General features: G+C 38.0%; 1 protein-coding gene across 1 annotated transcript; it reads left to right on the plus strand.

The window, feature by feature from the left end:
• Positions 1 to 105: 105 nt before the first annotated feature.
• LOC131528766 (macrophage mannose receptor 1-like) lies at positions 106 to 25,616 on the plus strand. The gene is made up of 10 exons (XM_058758130.1): positions 106 to 142; positions 220 to 579; positions 668 to 1,007; positions 7,622 to 7,637; positions 19,567 to 19,891; positions 19,980 to 20,315; positions 20,457 to 20,560; positions 20,795 to 20,891; positions 23,108 to 23,688; positions 25,509 to 25,616. Exons 1-10 carry the CDS (start codon positions 106 to 108, stop codon positions 25,614 to 25,616), a joined length of 2,304 nt encoding a protein of 767 aa, XP_058614113.1.

Raw genomic sequence — 25,616 nt, forward strand, 5'->3', positions numbered from 1 at the left:
TTAATTGACAGTTAGTCATCTGAATCTTGAATTTGATATAGAAAAACCTTACTCGTTTGGTCATTTCTTTCTAAAATCCAGCAGAGAGGATCTGTGTGAGCAGCCATGCACGGGAGTCTGTTTGTGCTGCTTGTGTTGTCAGGTTGGTGTGGTCGTTTATAATCTGTATTGATGATGATGTGCTCATGTATTGATGGTTTAACATCTTAATGTGAACAGGGCTCTTCTGGAGCAGTTCTGCTCTTTCTCGTCAGTACCACTATATAAATGCGAGCATGTCGTGGCCAGAGGCTCAGAGTTTCTGCAGAGAGAGATTCACCGATCTGGCTACTGTAGACAGCATTGCTGATGTGAACAGGCTGGTAAATATAGTGGATGCTGGATACAATGGATCAGTGTGGATTGGACTGAAGAAGGGGACACAGAAACGCTGGGGTTGGTCTAACGGAGATGCAATCGGACAGTTCAATAACTGGTTCAACGGTGAACCACAGAGTTCAAGCGACTGTGGTATAATTGAAGTAGATTCATGGAGGAGTTTTGTATGCTCATATTCCACTCGCTTTTCATGTTACAATAGTGAGTTAAGAGTTTATGTGAATAAATATATTGTTTAGGTGAAAATAAAGTTGAGATCTGATTGAAAATTTTTTTCACTTCTTCATAGAAAGCACTGGATACCTCAGGATAGATTTGTCGAAAAATTGGACTGATGCTCAGAACTACTGCAGAATGTATCACACAGATCTGTCCACCATGCACAACAGAGAGGATTCATCTCGTGTACATAAACTTATTACATATCCACAGCTCATGTGGGTTGGTCTGTTCCAGGACTCTTGGGAATGGTCTGACAACTGTAGCCGCTTCTTCAGATACTGGGCAGCAGGTCAACCATCCCAGAGTTCAGGATCTGGTGACTGTGTTGGTATGTCAAGAAATAATTCTGGGAAATGGGCTCAACACAGATGTGATCTACGGCAGCCTTTTGTCTGCCATGGAGGTGAGTTTCCCCAGTTCACAGAAGCAGATTATTCAAATAAAAGGTTTTTAAATCACTCTTGAAACAAATATTACAAACAACTGTGATATGTTTACATGTATTTTATATGTTGAGGATGACTTTAGCTCTGTATTTCTCTAGATGAAAAGTTTGCTAGAAAACAGACTGTCAGACTGAAATTGTCCTGCAATGGAAAATGCGCATTGAATGATCGTTCAGTACAGACGGCCATTCTGAATGAGGTTTGTATCTGCCTTTAACACTGTGTGTAGTGTCATTGTCAAATTCTGGTGCAGAGTATGTACTGGGCTTTAGGAAAACAATAATGTGTTAAAATACATTACATTACAGCTAGCCAGCACTACTCATATCATCAATATTGTTGCAACTTGAGCTTAATGTTGATATGTAGCCTGACATGATTTTTCATTTTTCATTATTTTTTAAAAATATTTCTTTCTTGCTGGTCTTCCAGATAAGAGAAAAGCTGAAGAGCATGGGGCTGGGAAATGACAGCAAAATAAGCTGGAGAAGGGTTGAAGGTGAAGAGGTGTTTCATGAAGAGATCAACCGTATGCCCAATTCTAATAACACATATAGAGGACCGTAATCTTCAGTGCAAATCTTTTAAAGTAAACTATAAAACTGACTTAAAGAATGTAAAGTTAAGTTTGAACTATATTGTTTAGAGGAAATGGGAAATAGTAGTAGAACTGCTCATAATTTAAAAATCATGAATGGTCATATTATGTAAGTTATAGTTCAGTAATTACTGTACATTAATGAATCTAACTTAACTTGAACTACAAACAGTTGCATTCTTACAATAATAAACTTTTCTTTGACTAAATTTACCATTTAATGCCATCTTTTTTCTAAAATCATTAAAAGTATAAATAGGACCTTTGAGATATGTAATCTAGTGATTATCTGTATTTGATATGTACTGTAATGCCATTCTAATAATACATTTTGAAGGGAATTAGCTTATTATTCCCATTTTCATGATTTTATGCTTTTGATTATGCCCAAAAGTATTTGGAAATCAGATTTGCTTTGTAAAATCTGGAGGACTAAAGGATCGGATTGATTTCATTATGGAATTAACACTTTTCACATTTAGACTAACTAATAATAGTGAATGTATGATGGAAAATGTTTATTCTGATTCTGCCCAATAAATTACTAGCATGGAGCATGAAATTATTTTAGATTTACTGAGGGTTAGATTATTCAGTGTCAAAATATCTTCTATATCAAGATGAGACATTTAGGACAAGATGTTCTGCCCAGTGACAACATGCAAACATGTCTTCAATGAAAATGAGTTCTTTGAATATCAAAATGAATCATGTCTTGTGATGAAAAAATGTGCATATAATTTGATTATGTTATGCCTACATGTGGGCAAAAGCATTAAATGCAACAATGTTCTTTTGGTAAACAAATAAACATTTTAGTTTGCTCTCCTGTTTCATCAGGAGAGCAAACATACGGTGAGCTCAAATAGTAAAATAGTAAAAAAAATAGTAAATTTGGTTTTAAAAGTGATGACTAATAGTATGACTTAAATATAATATTCTTTGCATGCCTTTAACATTTGAAGGATGTTTTTTTCTACATTTAGATGCAAAAGCTTGAAAATAAGTTTAATAGAAAACTCCTTAATTGATTGTTTTATTTATTAGTATTTCTTTTACAAAGTACTATTGTTGACTACCTGAACAATGCTGTTGTGAACTTTTATCTTCTACGAAGCAGAGACCAGGAGACGTTGGGATATCTTTTATCCAGAAGTTACTCTTTATTGAGAACTCGCTGCGCGTCGCTGTAGTCATCCAAGTCTAACTAAAGCAGTGATACATTGTAGTTTATATACATTTAGGGGGCAGTGCTTAGGAATGGAAACAAAGCACCTGGGTGACGACCTTAAAGCATGCAAATGAAGTATTCAGGTATAGCAACCTGGCCCATTTAACCCCTCCTAATCTAATCAGCCTAACTGCCCAAAGATTGGGGCAGGGGCATCAAGAGCAATTACAAACAAAAGGCAAGAGTCTCCGTCGTCTGGCTCATTTAACTTACAATAAGAGAACAGGAACTGGCAGGGACGTCTTGAATCGTTCATCTGATGTCATCATCTTCACCATAAATGCTATATACAATGTATATAACTTCTTCAGTTTGTACACTATTACATTGGAATCTAAATTAAACATTTAAATAAATTTGTAATCCCACAATGCACATTGCTTATTTCATTTCAAGGGCAAACAAACCACAATGGCTACTGAAACAGTGTTGTGATTGTCTAGACCTTCGCTACAGTACAACTCGTAGTAATTTAGAAAAAGTTTTTTATTCGTAGTAATAATCATAATCTCTATAGTAGATGTAGGCCATAATTACAAACATTTATGATGCATCTTCATCAGGTGCTGGTCACATGAAGTTGATTTAATTAGTGATATGATTATTTGTTCAGAAGCGTACCTCCTTACACATTCTGAAGTTTAGTGCTTAAGATTTGTTCAGATCACTCCACTATGACATAATACATTTGAAATATTGGACTAGTTTTATCATACTTTTTTATTTTTGTGTGTGTGTGTTTTGGAGATATTCTTGACAGTTACATTGACAGTGTAACTTAGTCAACAAAATTGTGAAAACTGAAAGAATATATGCAGTTCATGGTTTCATTTGAAGCTGAAAGAAACAGTTAATGTTTTTTTTTTTCAACTCTTAAAATTGTTTAATAGTGTTTAATTTTTTTTTTTTTTTTTTGGTATGGTATGGTTCCTGGATTTATGATGATTATGATGAGTTAAGATGAATAATTAATCATACTATAGTTAGCCAAAGCAAAAATTGCTAAATCCACAGATCAAACAAACCAGCAACAACACAAACAACAGCACATGAAGGTCTGTCTCATAGTGTCCGATTATTTCCTCGCAGGATATGACTTCACCTGCTCAGGTATCAGGGTCAGACCCCTAATAAATAAATTCGGAAACATGCACAGAATCCTGATACTGGGAACAAGCTACTGTACTGTACTCTTTTATTCATGAAAAAAGGTGAGCAGTCTAATATGATATGGCATAAGAAAGCTCTGCATGTGCTTGTTAGAGTAGCAGTTCATGATTTTCTCTAATTTTAAAGTAGAGACACTGGGAAGTCATGCGGTGCAGCATCTTCTTCATTGTCTTTCTAAGCTTTCTCAGCCTCACACGGACACAAGGTAAAAAAAAACTGCTGTTGCTGTTTTGCTTGTGCTTCAAAAAATCATGTTCCTTTACAATGCTTTCATATTTGTAATGCTAAAGTTTGAGAAAACATACTCATATGTTTGCACATGAGATTAATTGCACATCTATTAAATAAATGTCTCAGATTTGCCTCAAGGATGTGTAGTTTACCGTTTCAAACAATTGGCAATGTTACAAGGCGAACGAGACGTGAGACGTGCGGATCCATATGCAAGGCTTTATTCCAAGATGTGAGCTGTGTCCCAAAGCTCAGTGTACGCACTTTGGAGTGCATGGACTTCGAAGGACCCACGAAGGACCCTTGTAAGTGCTTGAGACGGTCCGCCTTTGCAGGATTTCCTAATTGCGCCACCAGGTGTTCCGGATTGCTGCTCCTGTCGCATAGCAACGGTGCTAGAGGAGAGATGCCCTCCTGACAGGACAGGTGGAGCCAGAGTTGATCATGTTTTTGTTTTACGTCATAAGACGGTGATGTACCTCAGGCTTAGCCAAGACCAAAGCCAGGTAAATTACACTGGTTTGCTGCGGCCTTAATTGCCGGATTACAACTTTAAATGCAGGTACTGCTTGGAGATTACTTGAATAATGGAAAAACTACAAAATACACACACATAGCAGTTCAAATGCTGACTGATATCTTACAAAGGTGCGATTTTATATAGTTCATTGTCTTGACCATGCATATGTAGACAGGTTTGCAACCCGGATTTTTTTAGGCAATTAAGCATAAAAATAAAACAGTGAAAAATAAATAAATAGGGCATTGAACAACTCAATGTTCAGCAGCAGCTGTGACAGCTGACCAGTGCCCTGCATGGCCAGTCCGAGTCCTTCCGATGCAGCCTCTGATATAGTTAGCATCAACTTGTTAATATTCTGACAAAATGTTGCTTTCGTTTTCAAAATAATCAGTGGTGGACTGCAAGGAAGTACATTTAAGTATTCTCGTACAAATTGTTGTAGATTAAACCCAACAGTATATGAAGTAGGCAACTTTAAATTTAACAACCTTGAACATATTCAGAAGTAAAATGCAACACATTAGTGCAGCAGTAATATTAATGCAAAACCATCCTGACTAATTCTTTTTCAGAACAATACTGTAGGCTTATACCTTTACTCTCAATACCTTAAGTATATTAGAGTATGCAAGATAACACTTTTAATTAGAGGATAGTTCACCCAAAAATGAAAATTCTGTAATCATTTACTGCATCCTCAAGTTTTTCCAGGTTTGGAATTTTCATTTTTGGTTGAACTATCCCTTTAACTACAGTTTTCTTTTAAATATGACTAGTAGTTTTTCCCCAGTGTGGTATTAGTAGTTACTACAAGTAGTTTACTAAAGTATCTCAATATTTCTTTTACCAATTACTTTGTCATAGCTCTAAACAATTTCTCTTTTCCTTCTTTACCTAAATCATACGACGGCGTTTTAGTGCCTCGTTAAAAAAATAAATAAATCTAAGATTACGAGATTAAAGTCGTAATATTTCGAGAATAAAGCCGAAACTACGAGAATAAAGTCGAAATGTTACGAGAATAAAGTCGAAATCTGACGAGAATAAAGTCGAAATATTACGAGAATAAAGTGGCTGGCTCACTACAAATAACGAATGCAATGGAAGACATGAAATATTATTTCCAAGCATACTGTCCCCGCGAGTATGACACATGATATGATTTCTGCTAATAATCCCACATATATTTGTAGTGTATTAAAAAAGGGTTAAATAAGAGAGCTACAGCGCCCCCCAAAGGAATGTCGATTGAGTGTGTGAGCTGATGTTAAGATAAACAGTTGTTCCTGTTCAGTCTGTTAATAAATATCATATTCTTGATATTAAGCTGTTTCCGCGAGTCCTTAAAATTGACATCCCAGTAAGATGATGCGGCCGCTCGGATGCAACAATATTCAAATCAATTCCGGTGGCCTGCAACTTCTCCCGCTGCTCTCAACGCGGGCTATTTGCATGCACAATATAGGCTATATTCTCAAAATATTATAACTTTAATTTCTACGATTTAAATTCTCAAAAAATTTCGACTTTATTCTCGTAATATTTCGACTTTATTCTCGACACATTTCGACTTTATTCTCGAAATATTACGACTTTAATCTCGTAATCTTAGATTTTTTTTATTTATTAAGGTGGCACTAAAACGCCGTCGTAAAATCAGACCAGACCCCCTGTACTGCAGGATAAAGCTGAATGTGCCAGCGCTGGACAGGTTTTTAATGGTTTTGGGCTGGATCTTCGGAGAAGTGCCACAATCCAGACTCTGGTATTTCTCTTCTGTCTGGCCAGTGGTGCATCATACAGAGTGCTCTCCAGAGTGTTTGGCATGCCTCGTTCAACTGTCCACTGCATTGTCCTCTGAGTCGCTGATGAGGTGCTGGGCTGCGCTCAATATCGATGTTGTTTTTCTGATGTTAAACCTATGTTGTAAATATTTGTGAAAAGTACTTTCAGTAATGTATAGAACAACTGGTTTTAATGTGTAAAACATTTATTTACAGGGCAAAAAAATAAATAAATGTATAGAATAATGTTTTGTAAGCTGCATTAAAAATGAACAAATGTACACAAATACTTCCCTTTTATTTACACGTGAATATGCATAAAAATACAAAATGTACAGAAAGTACTTGGGTTCATTTACAAATAAATTACATTACAAAAATGAATAATGTATACAACTTACCATTTCGTTTTTAACTTGCATCACAACAATAAACTACAGAAATTGGTTGTTTCATTGACAACGTGACAAAAGAACATACTGAAAAATTATAATGTACCCATTTTTTTCCACCATTTTCTCTTCTTGAGAGAAGGGTTAATAAATAATTTATTGTCTCTCTGTTCTCCCCCTGCTCTCCTGTGCTCTTCTCTCCTCTGTTTCTCTGGAGTTGGATGTCCTCTCGGAGTAGCTCCACCAGCTTCCACTCACTCCCTCATCTGTCCCAGGACACCTGCAATCCTTAAACAGAGCAAATAAACCATGCCTGTTAACAACGACAGCACAATGAATTTCAGATTGTCTCTAAAAAAAAAAATGTGTCTAACTTACTTAGTATTTAAGTCCTTCCCAAACAGGCTGATTTTTTCCAGAATAGTTCTAAAACAAGAGAAAATGGAAACACTTATGGGAAATATTTAGACAGTGGTGCAATCTTTGAAAATATGTACAACATATTTAAACATATATAAAAATTGGTGCAGCATTAGAAAATATGACAGCAGGGCATACATACAAAATACTGAAGTGCTCAAGTTTGGTTAAAACATTTGTGGACATATCTTACATGACAGCACTACAAAACACAACAAAAGTAAAGACTATTGCCTTATATAGTGGTTGTCTTATTGTTTGTGGGCTTTGTGTTAAAAAAATCCCTGGCTTTTAACATTTGTTTCGCTAGGTATTTGAGTAAATGATAACACAACTTACATTTCAATGTGAATTCCCCCACAGAACTCTCATCCGTGCGCTATGAATTCTGGGATATGGTAGGGTGCGAAGTGTCCATCAGATGACGCATTTGACGTCGCTTTAGAATTATGGCAGCCTTCGTTGCGCCGCGGTGACGCAATCAGCCTCGGAATGCGGTCTTCGGAGGGCGCGGTCTGAATTGGGACAGCTTACGTCGTGAAGCTGTGACACAATCACGCTTGAAATACACCCCTTGGAGTCCACGCACTTCAGTTTGGGACAGCCCACTGTGACGCATTCGCACTTAAAATGCGCACTCCGAAGTGCGTACACTTAGCTTTGGGACACAGCTGTGGTCACAAAAAAGGCAAGAGTCAAACAATGGCAAACAGGCAAGGCAAAGAATATTCCTAGGGCTAGCGTGGGTCTCAGTCAAAGTCAAAGTCAGTTTTATTGTCAATTCTGCCACATGTACCGTACATACATACAGAGAACTGAAATTTCGTTACTCTCTTACTCCCTGGTGCATACAGATAACACTAAGTACTAACAGTAGAACGCAAAAATACAGATAAGTACAAATCAAATATATATATATATATATATATATATATATATATATATACACAAATACACGTACACAAAATGCAATTATTACAAATATACAAATAAGGACATGTAAAATAAAAATAAAATAATATAAAATGGATAAAGTGGCATAAGGCACATGGTAGATAGAGTGCAAACCAGTGAGATAGACAAACAAACAACAGTGCAGAATATAGATGGTATAGTGCAAAGAGCTTATTGAGACTATTTTGTTTAAAGTGACGAAGAGCATTCTTTTATTCAGACTGACAGAAGAGGTAGTTGAGTGAGGTCAGGTGTGTGTATGTGTGTGTGTGTGTGTGTGTGTGTGTGTGTGTGAGTGTGTGTGTGTGTGTGTATGTCATATCAAGGACGGGAGGGAGTTCAGCCTGTCTAGTCACTGTCTACGAACAGCAAACAATATCCAGAGAGCTTGACGAGGTGTAATCCAAATAACACAAGCAATAGTCCAGGCGAGGTGCAAACACAGTCCGAAACAGCAGGCAAAGGGTTAATCCAAGATACACAGGCAGAATATCAGGAACAAGGCAACACAAAATGACTAGACTTAAACTAGAACTAGAAACTAGGACCGGAAACTTGGAATGGCTCCGTAATGTAGCTATTGCTAGAAGAGTGATATACACTCAACAACACTCAGCCACTTGAGCAGGATCTGAGTGTGTGTTATATAGTGTGTGTAATAGTTTTTAGGGGAGCGTGTGATTGGTACAGCTGTGTGTAATCAGTGCAATGTATGATGGTGATGCATAACAGTCTGCGTGGTGTGAAAGTCAATATAATGGAAGGGCGACCTCTGGTGGTAATCGGACAGAAGGTCACGGACCGGATTCGTTACAGACAACTTAATTTCAAAGGGGGGAAACAAACCAAAAGAACTGAATGATAATGATAAATTGCATGATTTATTAATCACAAACCTGTTTTATTAAATGATTTAGTTAAATTGCTTTTTTTAGTCATAAGCCATATAGGAGAAATATATATATATATATATATATATTTTTTATTTATTTATTTATTTTTTTTTAATTACACCAGTCTAGTCAAATGTTTTCTGTAGAGAATGTCCTGGAGACTTCACAAAATCTTCTTTTTTTTTTTCAGTTTTTCTCAATTGCTTAAACACATTTCCTGAAATTATGCCTCTTTTTTTTTTAAACTCTAAAAACGAATCCATAACTTCTAACTCAATTCCCCCAAACTGCCTATATGCAGGTCGAAATGAAGCGCTCCACTCAAAACACCTCAATCTTGTGCTATAGCAAGTCTAACTGAGTTTGCTTTCATTGGGATTTCTGTTCTACCTGCCCTGACCTAGTTTTCCTTAGTTCCCTGATTATCATTTGTATCACCTGTTCCTTGTTAATTTATGCCATTAGTTTCTTTCGTTTGGTTAGTATTTATAGCCCTGCCTTTCCCGTTTCTTTGTCCTGTCTTACGTTATTTGAAGAGGTAGTGTTTTTGCATTCTGTGTAGATTTATTAAAAGACTCTGATCATTTGCATACCTGACTCCTTCATGCTGTATTGAGCTTCAAGCCCCAAAAACCCGTGACACTAACTAGTTTGTCCCTGATATTTCCGGCTCTTTTGTAAGAAATAAGAGGAGGATCTTTGACTGTGTCCCTAATGGATGCATCATCTTGCAGAAAATGCCAGTATTCTACAAGAGCAACAAATGATATCAAATCTAAACGTACATACACCAAGTAACTTTTTTTTTTTGGTTTACAATTCACAACATTTATATAATAAGCAAGTATATCATAAATCCTTCTTTCAAACCAGTTGTATTTGTAACCATCTGTGTTATCCTGAATCATTACGGTATGCCTATAAAAAGTGTTTAAATTCAGACTATAAGAAAAAGTAGCGGTCACACTTTATATTAGGTGGCCATAACTACTATGTACTTACATCAAATAATAAGTACAATGTACTTATTGTGTTCATACTGTATTGCAAAACACTGTTGCTGCTATTGAGGTGGGATACGGGTAAGGTTAGGAAGGTTTGGTAGTATGGGTAGGTTTAAGGGTGGGTTAAGGTGTAAGGGATGGGTCAACAGTGTAATTATAAATGTAATTACAGAAATTAATTACAGATGTAATTACATATAGGTATTTTAAAAAATATAAGTACAATGTAAAAACATTTATGTACACAATAAGTGCATTGTATCAAATGATTAATTCAAATGTAAGTACATAGTAGGTAAGGCCACCTAATATAAAGTGTGACCAAAGTAGCTTTTACGTACAGAACAGAAGGTACAAACTAGACGCTCTGAAAATGGTCTAAATAATTAAAAAAAAAGGTCAGGTCTTACATGTTGTACCACTTATTCACCAAAACCTTTTAATATAAATAATGTGGTGGGAAAATTCTGATATATTCGGCAATATGATCCATCCCTAAAGGATACATTCAAAGATCTTGCTCTTATTGCTTACAATAGAGCCAGAAATATCAGGGACAAACTAGGTAAAGCATGTTCCCCAAATGAGTCTGGAACCAAGACCCTTTCAGGAATAATATATCTCAGCAAAAATATGAAAAATGCCAAATGCTTTAAACATTAGATTTATAAAGATGATATAAACAGTACATGGTTTATCACATGCAATACTAAAAATGTCAGATATTTAAGCATTTATGTCAGAGAAACATCTTGTCACTTAAGAGATCATATCACTGAACACAGGAGTTTAAATAAAAGGTGATATAACAAAACCAGCAGCTAAACCCTTTAAAGAATGTCATCATCCTGTCCTTTTTTTTTTTTTTTTTTTTGTATTGAGCACATAATTAATTTAAGCAGATGTGATATTGCTCTAATTTTAAAAGAAAAGATGCATTTTGGTTACTACTGGGATGAATAAAGAATTGGTTTTAAAAAAAAAAATTTAAAAGCTTTTGTTGTTATAAATAAATACTTTTTGGTCCTCTTTAGGTTTAAACACGTGCGGTGATGTATATGATAACCAGGGCCTATGTTCATTTCAGACATTAAGAACCAAATTTTGTCTACCAGCATCCGCATATTTTGTCTTTCTTCAGTTACGTTCTGCTCTCAAAGCGTATGGCAATCCTTGGTCTTCTCCCATCTCCTCTCATCCTATGCAGGACTGGATTGCACCATCTGTTGGTCGGCCATCTGTTTCTTTAATATATAATAAGATTATTGATTGCATTACAAAACCTCTTTCTATTAAATCTATTCGGAATAGGGAATTATCTGACCTTAATTTATCTGTCGACTGGGAGAGAGTGTGGTCTAATCTCAGTTTAACATCTAAAAATCTGGCTCATCGTCTTATTCACTTCAAAGTCATTCATAGGGCATACATAACTCCTTACAAAAGATTTAAAATGAAACTACAACCAAATCTCAACTGCCATATATGTAATACTACATCATCAGGTACTTTTCTGCATATGTTTTGGGAATGTCCTGTCGTCATCAGTCTATGGACACATGTAAACCTGGTTCTATCATCCTTACTGCATATTGATTGGTCTGTTAATCCAAGTTTGTGTCTTCTTAATGATGATTCTGGTCTCTGTATAAGTTCAATACAAAAGAGAATGTTGTTTGCTGGTTTTACAGCTGCGAAGAAGACAATAATACAAAACTGGTTTACACCGCACATGTGTGGAAAAAACATATTGGATCCGTAGCCTCCTGCAAATAGTGACTTGTGAATGTACAACAGCACGAATCAATGAGGCCAATCCTTCTACCATTGATGCTTGGCAGTGCTTTCTCTTTGATATACGTGACTGTATAAAAGAGTGACTTTTGTGTTTTTCTTTTCCTTCCCTCTCTCCCTCCCTTTGACTGGACTTTGAGATATTGAGTATGTGTCTGTTGTTGTTTTTTTAATTTTTTTTATTTTTTATTTTATTATTTTGGATGTTATATATGAAAAATAAAAAATGTTGATAACAAAAAAAAAAATACTTTTCATAAAAACGAGTTCACCTCTCCATATTTCTCTAATGATGCTTGCTGGTTAGTGGACATTTTGTGTTTTCTTTGCATTATAAGTCTTATTAACTAATTTAGAGTCACAATAAAAATAAATGTATTGCATATGGATTTGGATCAATGCATGTTGATACATTAAATGTCTTTGTTGTGTATCTCTTAGAAGAAACCTGCTGTCTGCAGTATGTCAGTAGAATCCATAAAGAAAAGAGTAATCAGCTACAGAAGACAAGAACTGGACAGATGCTGCAACATTCCAGCTGTTGTGTAAGTGACATCAGACATCAGATTTCATGTTTATTGCAAGTCTCTCTCTCACTCTCTCGTTTCCGGTGTGAGCGTGAGCCTTTGGAGCGTCGTGAGTGTGGAGCGTGTTTTTCTGAGTGAGTTTTTCTTTTTTTTCTTCTCTCTCTCTTTTTTTCGTTTTTGTTTTCACTTCTTATTTTTTTAGATCGTTTAGTTCGTTTTTTGGGGTCGCGTGGGGTTTTCCCGTCGCGTGGCCATGGCGGACTCACGAGTTGGTGTTCTAAAGAATCTCACGCGGCGTCACGGTGTTAAAGTGGCAGCCGCGGTGAGTGTTGAAGATAGTTGTTTGGCAATGGGTGAAGTTGTTGGCAACGACAGTATTTTGTCGGCATCTAAAATGAATAGTGCTGTTGTGGTTTTTTTGAAGTCAGTTGAAAAAGCAAACGAATTAGTGGAAAAGGGAATTGTTGTAAATAATCTCTTCACACCTGTTCTTCCGCTTTCAACACCTTCAAAAAAAGTAACTTTGTCTAATATCCCACCTTTTGTTTCTGATGATACACTGGTTAAGATCCTTTCCCGCTATGGAAAGCTGGTTTCACCTATCAAGAAAATCCTCATTGGTACTGCTTCACCACTGTTAAAACATGTAGTTTCTTTTAGAAGATTTGCCTACATGATTTTGAAAGATAGTGAAGAACTTGACTTGACTTTTAACATTAAGGTTGACAACTTTGATTATGTTTTCTATGCCACAACGGATAAGATGAAGTGCTTTAACTGTGGTGGGGTAGGTCATCTGATTCGGAATTGCCCTAAAAGAAATAAAGAGGATAATGCATCAACTGATGGGCAAAACATGGAGGTTAGTCTAAACAGTGGTGATGAGGAAAGGGTTGTAGCAGGGACTTCTAATGCTCCCATTCTGAGTGTGAAAAAGGTGACTGTTGTAGAGAATAATGGTAGTGTTTCTGAAGCTCAGGATGTAGTTTCTGATATCACTGAACCAGTAGTGTCTTTGCAGGAAGATGAGTTGAATGCTACTGCTGTAATGAGTGAAGGAGTCAGTGATACCATTACTGAATCAGTTTTGACAAAGGATAAAAGTGATAATGTGAAGTGTCAATTGTTCGAACTGTGTGATGATGTTGATCTAGAATCAGATACAACTGAGTTTAAGATTCCAGGTAAAAGGAAAAGTTCAAGTGAAGTTCAAAGTGTAAAACAGAAAAAAATAAATATTGTTGATGATGATGATGATGACAAAGAAGGGATAGAAAGTGGGAATGAATCTTCGGATTCAAATTTCAGTTTTTCTCAAAGAGCTTCATCCAGTCGTGATTATGAGTTAGAAGACATTAAAATATTCCTCAAAGCAACGAAAAATAAAAGAGGAGTACGTGTCTGTGAATACTTTCCAGACATCAAACAATTTGTTGACAAAACAAAGATGTTCATGGCGGAAAGCTTGTTCACAAACAAAGAAATTTATTGGTTAAAAAAAATCGTAAGAATTTTAAACCCTGATCTTGTCAATGATAATAGCTAAAAAGGCAAACTTGACGCGTGGGTTTCTAGTTTTGTTTTTATTAGCTTTTGTTTGTTTTTTATTTTCTTCTTTTCTTTTAAACATGAATGAAATTAATGTTGCCTCCTTGAATATTAATGGAGCAAGAGATTTTAAGAAAAGAATGGAAATTTATGAATTTGTGAAACAAAATAAGTTAGATGTGGTGATGTTGCAGGAAACTCATAGTGATCTAAAAAATGCTTCTGATTGGGTTAGAGAGTGGGGTGGGCTTTCGTTTTTAATTCATAATACTTCACTTAGTGGTGGAGTAGCCATTCTTTTTGCGAAAAGTTTTAACCCACATTCTTTTCAAATAGAAGAAATAGTAAACTGAAAGCATCAACACTGGAATTTCTGGCCCTCTGAGTATGAGTGAGCTACAGAAGGCACTTCAAGGGATGGTGTCTGGAAAGACACCAGGCATCGACGGTATACCAGTGGACTTTTACAAGTCTTTTTGGTCAACAATAGGAGAAGATCTCCTAGAAGTGTTGAATACCAGTCTGGCAAGGGGTAAACTGCCTCAAAGTTGCAGAAGAGCTGTGTTGACCCTCCTACCGAAAAAAGGAGATCTTGGAGATATAAAGTGTTGGCGTCCGGTTTCTTTGCTCTGCAGCGACTATAAGCTTTTATTGAAGATCTTAGCTAACAGACTGGCTAATGTAATGGATTGTGTTATTCATCCTGATCAAACCTACTGTGTCCCAGGTAGATCGATATTTGGCAATATTTATTTTATTCGTGATCTTATTGAAGTCTCCAAGATGCTAAACTTAAATTGTGGTTTTATTTCGTTAGATCAAGAGAAAGCTTTTGATCGGGTAGAACATTGTTTTTTATGGAAGGTTTTAAATGCATTTGGTTTTAGTGATAGTTTTATTAACTACATCAAAGTTCTCTATAATGATGTTGAGAGTATTTTAAAGGTCAATGGTGGTTTATGTACTCCTTTTACAGTTTTTAGAGGCATAAGACAGGGCTGTGCATTATCTGGTATGTTATATTCTTTAGCAATTGAGCCTTTGCTAAATCAGATAAGGTGTAAGCTTAAAGGTGTCATTTTACCAGAATGTAGGAATAAATTCACACTGTCGGCCTATGCAGATGACGTGACTGTATGAATCAATGGACAAAGTGATATTCAGGTTTTGTTAAATTTGTTGAAAACTTAAAAAAAAATATCTTCTGCCAATATAAACTGGAAAAAAAGTGAAGCTTTTTTAATAGGGGATTAGAAAAATGATAAACCAAAACTTCCTATGGGCCTAGAGTGGGGAAAAATTGGTTTTAAATATTTAGGAGTTTTTATTGGAGATGAAGCAGTTACACAAAAAAACTGGGAAGGTATAATTGATAAAGTTAAAGGTCGACTTGAGAAATGGAAATGGCTGCTTCCAAAAATGTCTTTTAGAGGGCGAGTTTTAATTGCTAATAATTTAGTGGCTTCTTCGCTGTGGCACAAGTTTGCTTGTTTAGATCCCCCGTTAACTTTGTTAACAAAACTACAAGCACTGCTTGTGGACTTTTTTTGGGATAAGCTGCATTGGGTCCCGCAAAGTGTTTTATTTCTGTCCAAAGAAGAAGGTGGTCAGGGACTGATACATCTACAAAGTAGAATAGCTGCATTCAGATTACATTTTGTTCAAAGACTTTTAACTGTTTCAGATGTTTTTAACTGGAATGCTGTAGCAAGATTGATTTTGAACAGGTTGGGTCATTTTAACTTGGGTAGGACAATTGTTTTTGATGGATCCACTGAAATTAAGTTTTCCTATGTTACCTATTTTTTATAGTAATGTTTTTAAAGTGTGGAATCTTTTTACTTTCCAAAAAGCGGAAGACTCAACATCTCTTTACTGGCTACTAGAAGAACCCTTAATCCACGGGAAGCGTTTGGACTTAACAAACAATTTTTTCCTTCCCGGACTAAACAAAGCACTTATTGACAACAAAATAGTAACTCTTGGCCGTTTGCTGGAAGTAGCTGGACTTGATTTTAAAAACAAGGAAGCAACATCTCGATGTCTTGGAATCAATTCTACTCGCGTTATAGCACAACTTCTTCAGAGATGGGAATCTGCTATAAGTGAGGAAGAGAGACTTTTGCTATTGGACTATAAAAACAAACTGTGTAATCCAGACTCGGAAGAGTGTTTTCCGGGTTTGTTGTTTTCTCTTAAGTTGGATGGGTGTGCTGGTTTTTACCTTGAACAAGTTGATTCTTTGAGTGTTGATTTTTTTTTCCTGTGACAGAAAACTTTTGTATAAATACTGTGTAATTGTTTTTAACAAGAAAAAGTTGAATAATAGGATAGATACACCTTGGCGTGGTTTTTTTAAGTTGACTGAAGACAAAAAAACAGATTGGAGAGTTTTTTACAAACCACCATTGACCAAAAAAACAGGAGACCTACAATGGAGAATTGTTCATGGTGTTATTGCAGTTAATGCTTTTACTTCTGTTTTAAATCCTGAAAGCACTGATAAGTGTCCTTTTTGTGATGACAGAGAAACTATTTTTCATGCTTTTTTAAACTGTTGTAGACTTGAACCACTGTTTTCTGTTTTAAAAGATGTTTTTAAAAAATGTAATGAGGTATTCTCACAAGAGATTTTCATTTTAGGATGTAAATATGTGCTAAAGAAAGAGTTTGTATGTCAACTGCTTAATTTTGTGGTGGGACAAGCAAAAATGGCCATCTATTTGTGTAGGAGAAAAAAAAATTGAACAGGATGTAATACAAAACATTGTTGTATTGTTTTTTAACTTGGTACAATCTAGAATCTTAATTGATTTTTATTATTATAAAAGTATTGATGATCTGCTTTCTTTTGAAAATATTTGGAGTTGTAATGATGCCTTATGTGCTACTTTTGAAAATGAATTAATTTTCACACTTTATTGATTCATTTCTTGTTTTTTGCTTTGTTGTTTTGTTTTTTTGGAGGCTATATCATTGTAACAAGATGAATTTTTGTAAATAAAAGCTTTGTGAATCTCAAAATCTCTCTCTCTCTCTCTCTCTCTCTATATATATATGACCTTGGGCCACAACACCAGTCAGGGTCAGTTTTTCAAAATTGAGATTTATACAAAAAGTCTAAATATTGAGAAAATCTGTCTAAATGAATTCTTTAGCAATGCATATTACTAATCAAAAATTGCATTTTGATATATTTATGGTAGGAAATGTAGAAAATAAATTCATGAAACATGATCTTTGCTTAATATTCTAATGATTTTTGGCATGAAATCTTTTTTTGACCCATAAAGTGTATTTTTGGCTATTGCCCGTGCTACTTAAGACTGGTTTTGTGGTCCAGGGGGCGTATTACAGAACATTTCTTATCTTAGGTCTTAACTTAAGATATGATATGTTAAATTAGGATTTTTCGCAAATTCGTATTACAGAAGCAAATCTTAACTTGATTTGGGATTCTTATCCTATCTTACAAAATAGTATCTTATCTCTAGTTAGGAAATCTTAAATGGCATAATCAAGCTCGACAATCCACTCTCAGGTCTGTTACCAAGCAACCAACACTGCTGATGAGGTAAACAAAATAATAGAAGCTACTTCACTGTGAAAATCGCCTTTTGCAAAAAAACCGTAAGGCATTAGTCACTTGCACTACAACAAATAATGCTCCGTGACACTTTTGTTGGTCTCTATAATGCTGGTTGCAGTTCCTGTGTTAATAGTAATATGTTGTGCGGCAGTCTATAATTACTTATAAGCGTTTTGTCATCAAAATTTAACCAAGAGTCTTTCTACCATTAAACATCTTCGTTCTTCATTTTCAGCTATTAATAAATGTAATACCATTGTCGGACAGCACAGTTGTAAGCGTTTTTTTCCGTTGGTTTTCAAATAATTTTGAAGTTAGGACAGCTGTGGGGTTGTCCTAAAGTTAAGACCGTTTTTAGGGTTTTTTGTCAAGTTAGGAGGTTTCTGTAATACCCCTTTCCTATCTGTAGTTAAGATAGGATAACACACTTAGGAAATGCTGTTCTGTAATAGCTTTTGTCCTAAATGTGGTCCTAACTGAAATTACCATGGTTACCAAACAGATAAGATAAGATTTTAAAGTGTATTTTTGGCTGTTGCCCGTGCTACTTAAGACTGGTTTTGTGGTCCAGGGTCACTTACTGTGTGTGTATGCAGTATATGATTGGCATGGAGCATGAAATAATTTGTTTTGCTGTAATGAAGATAACTAGGTGGAACATTTTGTTAAACAAATTGTCAAAATATCTTCAAGTTCAGCTGTTTTGGGGCGAGATGTTCTGACCAGTGACAACATGCAAAGCCGTCTTCAATGAAAATGAAGTATTTGAATATAAAAATGTTTCGTACCTTCGTACATCACAGAAATCAGCATATGTTTTTATTGTGTTTGTCATGTCTGTGGGCAAAAGCATTTAATGCTACAATGTTCTTTACGTAAACAAATGAACATTTTAGACTTGAACTTTTAAAGAAAATAGCATTATATTATGGTGCAGACTGAACCTACTCATCTAATTCTGATGCTCATTCTGAAGTTTAAATGTTAAAAGTAATGTCATTTAGTGAGGGGGGAAATCAGTTAAATTATGTGGATTTAAACATGGTAAAAGGAATTGATCGGTGTAGAATTGAGGGACAGGATTTGTTAGACTAATTGGCTGAAGATCAGGTCCACAATGCAGCTTATTTTGTTCTTCACACTCTCAGAAATAAAGGTACAAAGCTGTCACTGGGGTGGTACCTTTTCAAAAGGTACATGTTTGTACCTAAAGGGCCCATTTTGGTACCTTAAAGGTACATATTAGTATTTAAAGTGTACATATTTGAACCCAATAGGTACAAAGGTGTACCTTTTGAAAAGGTACCGCCCCAGTGACAGCTTTTGTACCTTTATTTCTGAGAGTGCATGGCCAAGAACTTTTAAGGGTGTGTTTATTGGAAATGGACCAAAGAGAGTGGGGAGTGTTGAATACGTAGTGATTTATAACATCATTATTTTAAACAATTAGAAACTAGATAAAGGGTTAAACTCACTCCTTTTCATGTCCATCACCCTCCTGAGGTGACAGTAGCAGTTGGAAGACTTACAGGACAAAAATCAATTAGAGGTAAGCAATTAAAACATCACATCTAGCCATAATTTGATTTGTGATCATGTTAATGGATGTTAATTGACAGTTAGTCATCTGAATCTTGAATTTGATATAGAAAAAACTTGCTTGTTTGGTCATTTCTTTCTAAAATCCAGCAGAGAGGATCTGTGTGAGCAGCCATGCACGGGAGTCTGTTTGTGCTGCTTGTGTTGTCAGGTTGGTGTGGTCGTTTATAATCTGTATTGATGATGATGTGCTCATGTATTGATGGTTTAACATCTTAATGTGAACAGGGCTCTTCTGGAGCAGTTCTGCTCTTTCTCGTCAGTACCACTATATAAATGCGAGCATGTCGTGGCCAGAGGCTCAGAGTTTCTGCAGAGAGAGATTCACCGATCTGGCTACTGTAGACAGCATTGCTGATGTGAACAGGCTGGTAAATATAGTGGATGCTGGATACAATGGATCAGTGTGGATTGGACTGAAGAAGGGGACACAGAAACGCTGGGGTTGGTCTAATGGAGATGCAATCGGACAGTACAGTAACTGGCTCAGCGGTGAACCACTGAGTGCAAACGACTGTGCTTTGATTGGAGTAAATACATGGAGGACTGCTGGATGCACATATTCCACTCGCTTTTCATGTTACAATGGTGAGTTAAGAGTTTATGTGAATAAATATATTGTTTACGTGAACATAAAATTGAGATCTGATTTAATTTTTTTTCCACTTCTTCATAGAAAGCACTGGACACCTCAGGATAGATTTGTGGAAGAATTGGACTGATGCTCAGAACTACTGCAGAATGCATCACACAGATCTGTCCACCTTGCTCAACAAATCGGATTCGTCTCGGGTACATAAACTTGTTATAGTTCCAGAGGTTATGTGGGTTGGTCTGTTCCAGGACTCTTGGGAATGGTCTGACAACTGTAGCCGCTTCTTCAGATACTGGGCAGCAGGTCAACCATACCAGAGTTCAGGATCTGGTGACTGTGTTGGCATGTCAAGAAATAATTCTGGGAAATGGGCTCAACACAGATGTGATCTACGGCAGCCTTTTGTCTGCCATGGAGGTGAGTTTCCCCAGTTCACAGAAGCAGATTATTCAAATAAAAGGTTTGTAGATCACTCTTGAAACAAATATTACAAACAACTGTGATATGTTTACATGTATTTTATATGTTGAGGATGACTTTAGCTCTGTATTTCTCTAGATGAAAAAAAGTTTGCTAGAAAACAGACTGTCAAACTGAAATTGTCCTGTAATGGAAAATGCGCATTGAATGATCATTCAGTACAGACGGCCATTCTGAAAGAGGTTTGTATCTGCCTTTAACACTGTGTGTAGTGTCATTGTCAAATTCTGGTGCAGAGTATGTACTGGGTTTTAGGAAAACAATAATGTGTTAAAATACATTACATTACAGCTAGCCAGCACTACTCATATCATCAATATTGTTGCAGCTTGAGCTTAATGTTGATATGTAGCCTGTAAGTATGACAAGATTTTTCATTATTTTTTAAAAATATTTCTTTCTTGCTGGTCTTCCAGATAAGTGAAAAGCTGAAGAGCATGGGGCTGGGAAATGACAGCAAAATAAGCTGGAGAAGGGTTGAAGGTGAAGAGGTGTTTCATGAAGAGATCAACCGTATGCCCAATTCTAATAATATATGTAGAGGACCGTAATCTTCAGTGTAAATCTTTTAAAGTAAACTATAAAATAGACTTAAAGAATGTAAAGTTAAGTTTGAACTATATTGTTTAGAGGAAATGGGAAATAGTAGTAGAACTGTTCATAATTTAAAAATCATGAATGGTCATATTATGTAAGTTGTAGTTCAGTAATTACTGTACATTAATGAATCTAACTTAACTTTAACTACAAACAGTTGCATTCTTACAATAATAAACCTTTCTTTGACTAAATTTACCATTTAATGCTCTCTTTTTTCTAAAATCATTAAAAGTATAAATAGGACCTTTGAGATATGTAATCTAGTGATTATCTGTATTTGATATGTACTGTAATGCCATTCTAATAATACATTTTGAAGGGAATTAGCTTATTATTCCCATTTTCATGATTGCTAGATATAATACAATGATGTGTATGCAGTACATTTTATGCTTTTGATTATGCCCAAAAGTATTTCAGGGAAATCAGATTTGCGTTGTAAAATCTGGAGGACTAAAGGATCGGATTGATTTCATTATGGAAGTAACACTTTTCACATTTAGACTAACTAATAATAGTGAATGTACGGCGGAAAATGTTTATTCTGATTCTGCCCAATAAATTACTAGCATGGAGCATGAAATTATTTTAGATTTACTGAGGGTTAGATTATTAAGTGTCAAAATATCTTCTATATCAAGATGAGACATTTAGGACAAGATGTTCTGCCCAGTGACAACATGCAAAAATGTCTTCAATGAAAATGAGTTCTTTGAATATCAAAATGAATCATGTCTTGTGATTAAAAAAATTGCATATAATTTTATTATGTTATGCCTACATGTGGGCAAAAGCATTAAATGCAACAATGTTCTTTTGGTAAACAAATAAACATTTTAGTTTGCTCTCCTGTTTCATCAGGAGAGCAAACATACGGTGAGCTCAAATAGTAAATGTAATAAACAGTAATCTATGTACCTCTTTAAAGTGAACTTTTGTAAACAACTTAGCCTGAATGATCCTGACTTAAACTACAAAATAGCTGCAGTCTTAAGTCAAATGTATAATTACATTTTTTATGTGCACTCTATGCGTACAGTGCTCATTAATCAAATTGCATTATCATATGACATAATACATTTGAAATATTGAACTAGTTTTATCATACTTTTTTATTTTTGTGTGTGTTTTGGAGATATTCTTGACAGTTACATTGACAGTGTAACTTAGTCAACAAAATTGTGAAAACTGAAAGAATATATGCAGTTCATGGTTTCATTTGAAGCTGAAAGAAACAGTTAATGTTTTTTTTTTTTTTTCAACTCTTGAAATAGTTTAATAGTGTTTAATTTTCTTTTTCTGGATTTATGATAAGTTAAGATGAATAATTAATCATACTATGGTTAGCCAAAGCAAAAAATGCTAAATCCACAGATCAAACAAACCAGCAACAACACAAACAACAGCACATGAAGGTTTGTCTCATAGTGTCCAATTATTTCCTCGTAGGATATGACTTCACCTGCTCAGGTATCAGGGTCAGACCCCTAATAAATAAATTCGGAAACATGCACAGAATCCTGATACTGGGAACAAGCTACTGTACTGTACTCTTTTATTCATGAAAAAAGGTGAGCAGTCTAATATGATATGGCACATGAAAGCTCTGTATGTGCTTGTAAGAGTAGCAGTTCATGATTTTCTCTAATTTTAAAGTAGAGACACTGGGAAATCATGCGGTGCAGCATCTTCTTTATCGTCTTTCTAGGCTTTTTCAGCCTCACACTGACACTGTCACGGCCCTTCTGGTGTGCCCTGGTTGGCCACCAGATGTCACTGTGTGTGTTAGCACATGGCTTATTGTTTGTTGTTTGTGCCATGTGCTTTCCTGTCTATTGTCTGACCCCACCCTCCTTGTTATCTCATTATTGTTTCAGTTACTTCACCTGTGTCCTCCTCGTTTGGCTCCCCATATAGTCTCCTGGTGTCTGCAGTCCTGGGCTGTTTCGTTGTTAATGTTGGATGTTTGGTATCGTGTGTGGGTTTGTCTATGTGTGCTGTAGCTCTCTGCCTGCCTGTTTTCCCCCTCGGGGTGGTTTTTGTTCATCTTTTGTTTCTTTTTTTAATAAAAGACCCACTTTTCTCCTGCACTTGAGTCCTCGCCTCATCTCTCAACCAATCCCTGACAGAACGAAACAGCCAAATGAGGACTCAGCGGAGAATGGGCTCACACCATCCACCAGCCTCTAACGTCAGCAGCCCCCTCTACCAACGCATCCTCCAGTTCCAGGCCCTGAGCTCCCTCCGTCAGCAGGGCACTGAGGTGAGGAAGTTTGCCCTGAGGTTCTGTGGTGCAGCAGAGAGTTTGGGGTACAATGATGCGGCCCTCAAGGACCTTTTCAATAGTGCCCTTGAGGAGCCCCTCAAATGGTGGAGGATGAGGGGGCTGGACCACCTGACGTTTGGGGAATTTGTGGAGTTCCTGGCACGTTCCCCAGCTAGGGTAGCTGGAGTGCCTCAGGCAGTGCTCGCCGAAGCTGCAGCACCTCCAGTGGTGGCCGACAAAGCTGCAGAAGCTGCAGGGCCCCCAGCGGCAATCAAAAGGGTGTCAGAGGCCTCGTCTGCCGCACCCAATACCTCCAGCCCGCTTCCAGAGCGTCCCGGGCTGATACGAAGCGTGCAGGAACCCCCACTGATGTCAATGCGAGCGGCGTGGTCTGCTCGCGCTCCCGAGGCGGCGGTACCCGCTCACGTTCCTCCCGAGGCTGCGGTACCCGCTCACGTCCCTCCCGAGGCGGCGGTGTCCGCTCACAAGGCTCCCGAAGCGGCGGTGTCCGCACACGTTCCTCCCGAGGCGGCGGTGTCCGCTCACAAGGCTCCCGAAGCCGCGGTGTCCGCACACGTTCCTCCCGAGGCAGCGGTGTCCGCTCACAAGGCTTCCGAAGCGGCGTTTTCCGCACACGTTCCTCCTGAGGCGGCGGTGTCCGCTCACAAGGCTCCCGAAGCGGCGGTGTCCGCCACAAGGCTCCCGGCGGCGGTGTCCGCCACAAGGCTCCCAGCGGCGGTGTCCGCCACAAGGCTCAAGCGGCGGTGTCCGCCACAAGGCTCAAGCGGCGGTTTCCGCACACGTTCCTCCCGAGGCGGCGGTTTCCGCTCACGTTCCTCCCGAGGCGGCGGTGTCCGCACACGTTCCTCCCGAGGCGGCGGTTTCCGCTCACGTTCCTCCCGAGGCGGCGGTGTCCGCTCACGAGCCTCCCGAGGCGGCGGTGCCCGCTCACGAGCCTCCCGAGGCGGCGGTGCCCGCTCACGAGCCTCCCGAGGCGGCGGTGTCCGCACACATTCCTCCCGAGGCGGCGGTGTCCGCACACATTCCTCCCGAGGCGGCGGTGTCCGCACACATTCCTCCCGAGGCGGCGGTGTCCGCACACATTCCTCCCGAGGCGGCAATGTCCGCACACAAGGCTCCCGAGGCGGCGGTGTCCGCACACAAGGCTCCCGAGGCGGCGGTGTCCGCACACAAGGCTCCCGAGGCGGCGGTGTCCGCACACAAGGCTCCCGAGGCGGCGGTGTCCGCACACAAGGCTCCCGAGGCGGCGGTGTCCGCACACAAGGCTCCCGAAACGGCAGAGCCTGTCATTGCCCGTTCCCAGGTGGCAAATCCACACATACCACTGTGGTGGCCGCGGGCTCTGCCCTGGGTCCCCATCCCGCCGGCGCTGCCTCAGTCCCCAGGTCCCCCTCTGCCGCTACATGGGCCTGGCCCACCATCTCTCCCCCTGATCCGCCTCCGGCCCACCGCTCTCCTAGACATATTTTTTTTTTTTCCTCTTCTCAGTTTTAGTGTGTGGAGCGTCTAGAATCCGCTCCTTAAAGGGGGGGTTGTGTCACGGCCCTGCTGGTGTGCCCTGGTTGGCCACCAGATGTCACTGTGTGTGTTAGCACATGGCTTATTGTTTGTTGTTTGTGCCATGTGCTTTCCTGTCTATTGTCTGACCCCACCCTCCTTGTTATCTCATTATTGTTTCAGTTACTTCACCTGTGTCCTCCTCGTTTGGCTCCCCATATAGTCTCCTGGTGTCTGCAGTCCTGGGCTGTTTCGTTGTTAATGTTGGATGTTTGGTATCGTGTGTGGGTTTGTCTATGTGTGCTGTAGCTCTCTGCCTGCCTGCCTGTTTTCCCCCTCGGGGTGGTTTTTGTTCATCTTTTGTTTCTTTTTTTAATAAAAGACCCACTTTTCTCCTGCACTTGAGTCCTCGCCTCATCTCTCGACCGATCCCTGACAGACACAAGGTAAAAAAAATAAAATAAATGTGATGCTGTTGCTGTTTTGCTTGTGCTTCAAACAATTATGTTCCTTTACAATGCTTTCATATTTGTAATGCTAAAGTTTAAGAAAACATACTCATATGTTTGCACATATGAGATTACTTGCACAACAACTATTAAATAAATGTCTCATATTTGCCTCAAAGATGTGTAGTTTACCCTTTCAAACAACTGACAATGTTAGGGGGCGAACGAGACATGAGACGTGAGACGTGCGGATCTATATGCAAGGCTTTATTCCAAGACGTGAGCTGTGTCTCAAAGCTCAGTGTACGCACTTTGGAGTGCATGGACTTCGAAGGCCACACCTCCGAAGTGCACGAAGGACCCTTGGAAGTGCTTGAGACGCTCCGCTTTTGCAGGATTTCCTAA

The sequence above is a fragment of the Onychostoma macrolepis genome, chromosome 02 (genome assembly GCF_012432095.1).
Source record: "Onychostoma macrolepis isolate SWU-2019 chromosome 02, ASM1243209v1, whole genome shotgun sequence".
Lineage (NCBI taxonomy): Eukaryota > Metazoa > Chordata > Actinopteri > Cypriniformes > Cyprinidae > Onychostoma > Onychostoma macrolepis.

Excerpts from the sequence above, each read along its gene's own strand:
- LOC131528766 (XM_058758130.1), top strand. The coding sequence starts at position 106 with ATGCACGGGAGTCTGTTTGTGCTGCTTGTGTTGTCAG. Across the intron at positions 580-667 it reads TCGCTTTTCATGTTACAATA|AAAGCACTGGATACCTCAGG; the intron begins GTGAGTTAAGAG and ends ACTTCTTCATAG. Across the intron at positions 23,689-25,508 it reads ACGTTCCTCCCGAGGCTGCG|CTCAGTGTACGCACTTTGGA; the intron begins GTACCCGCTCAC and ends TGTGTCTCAAAG.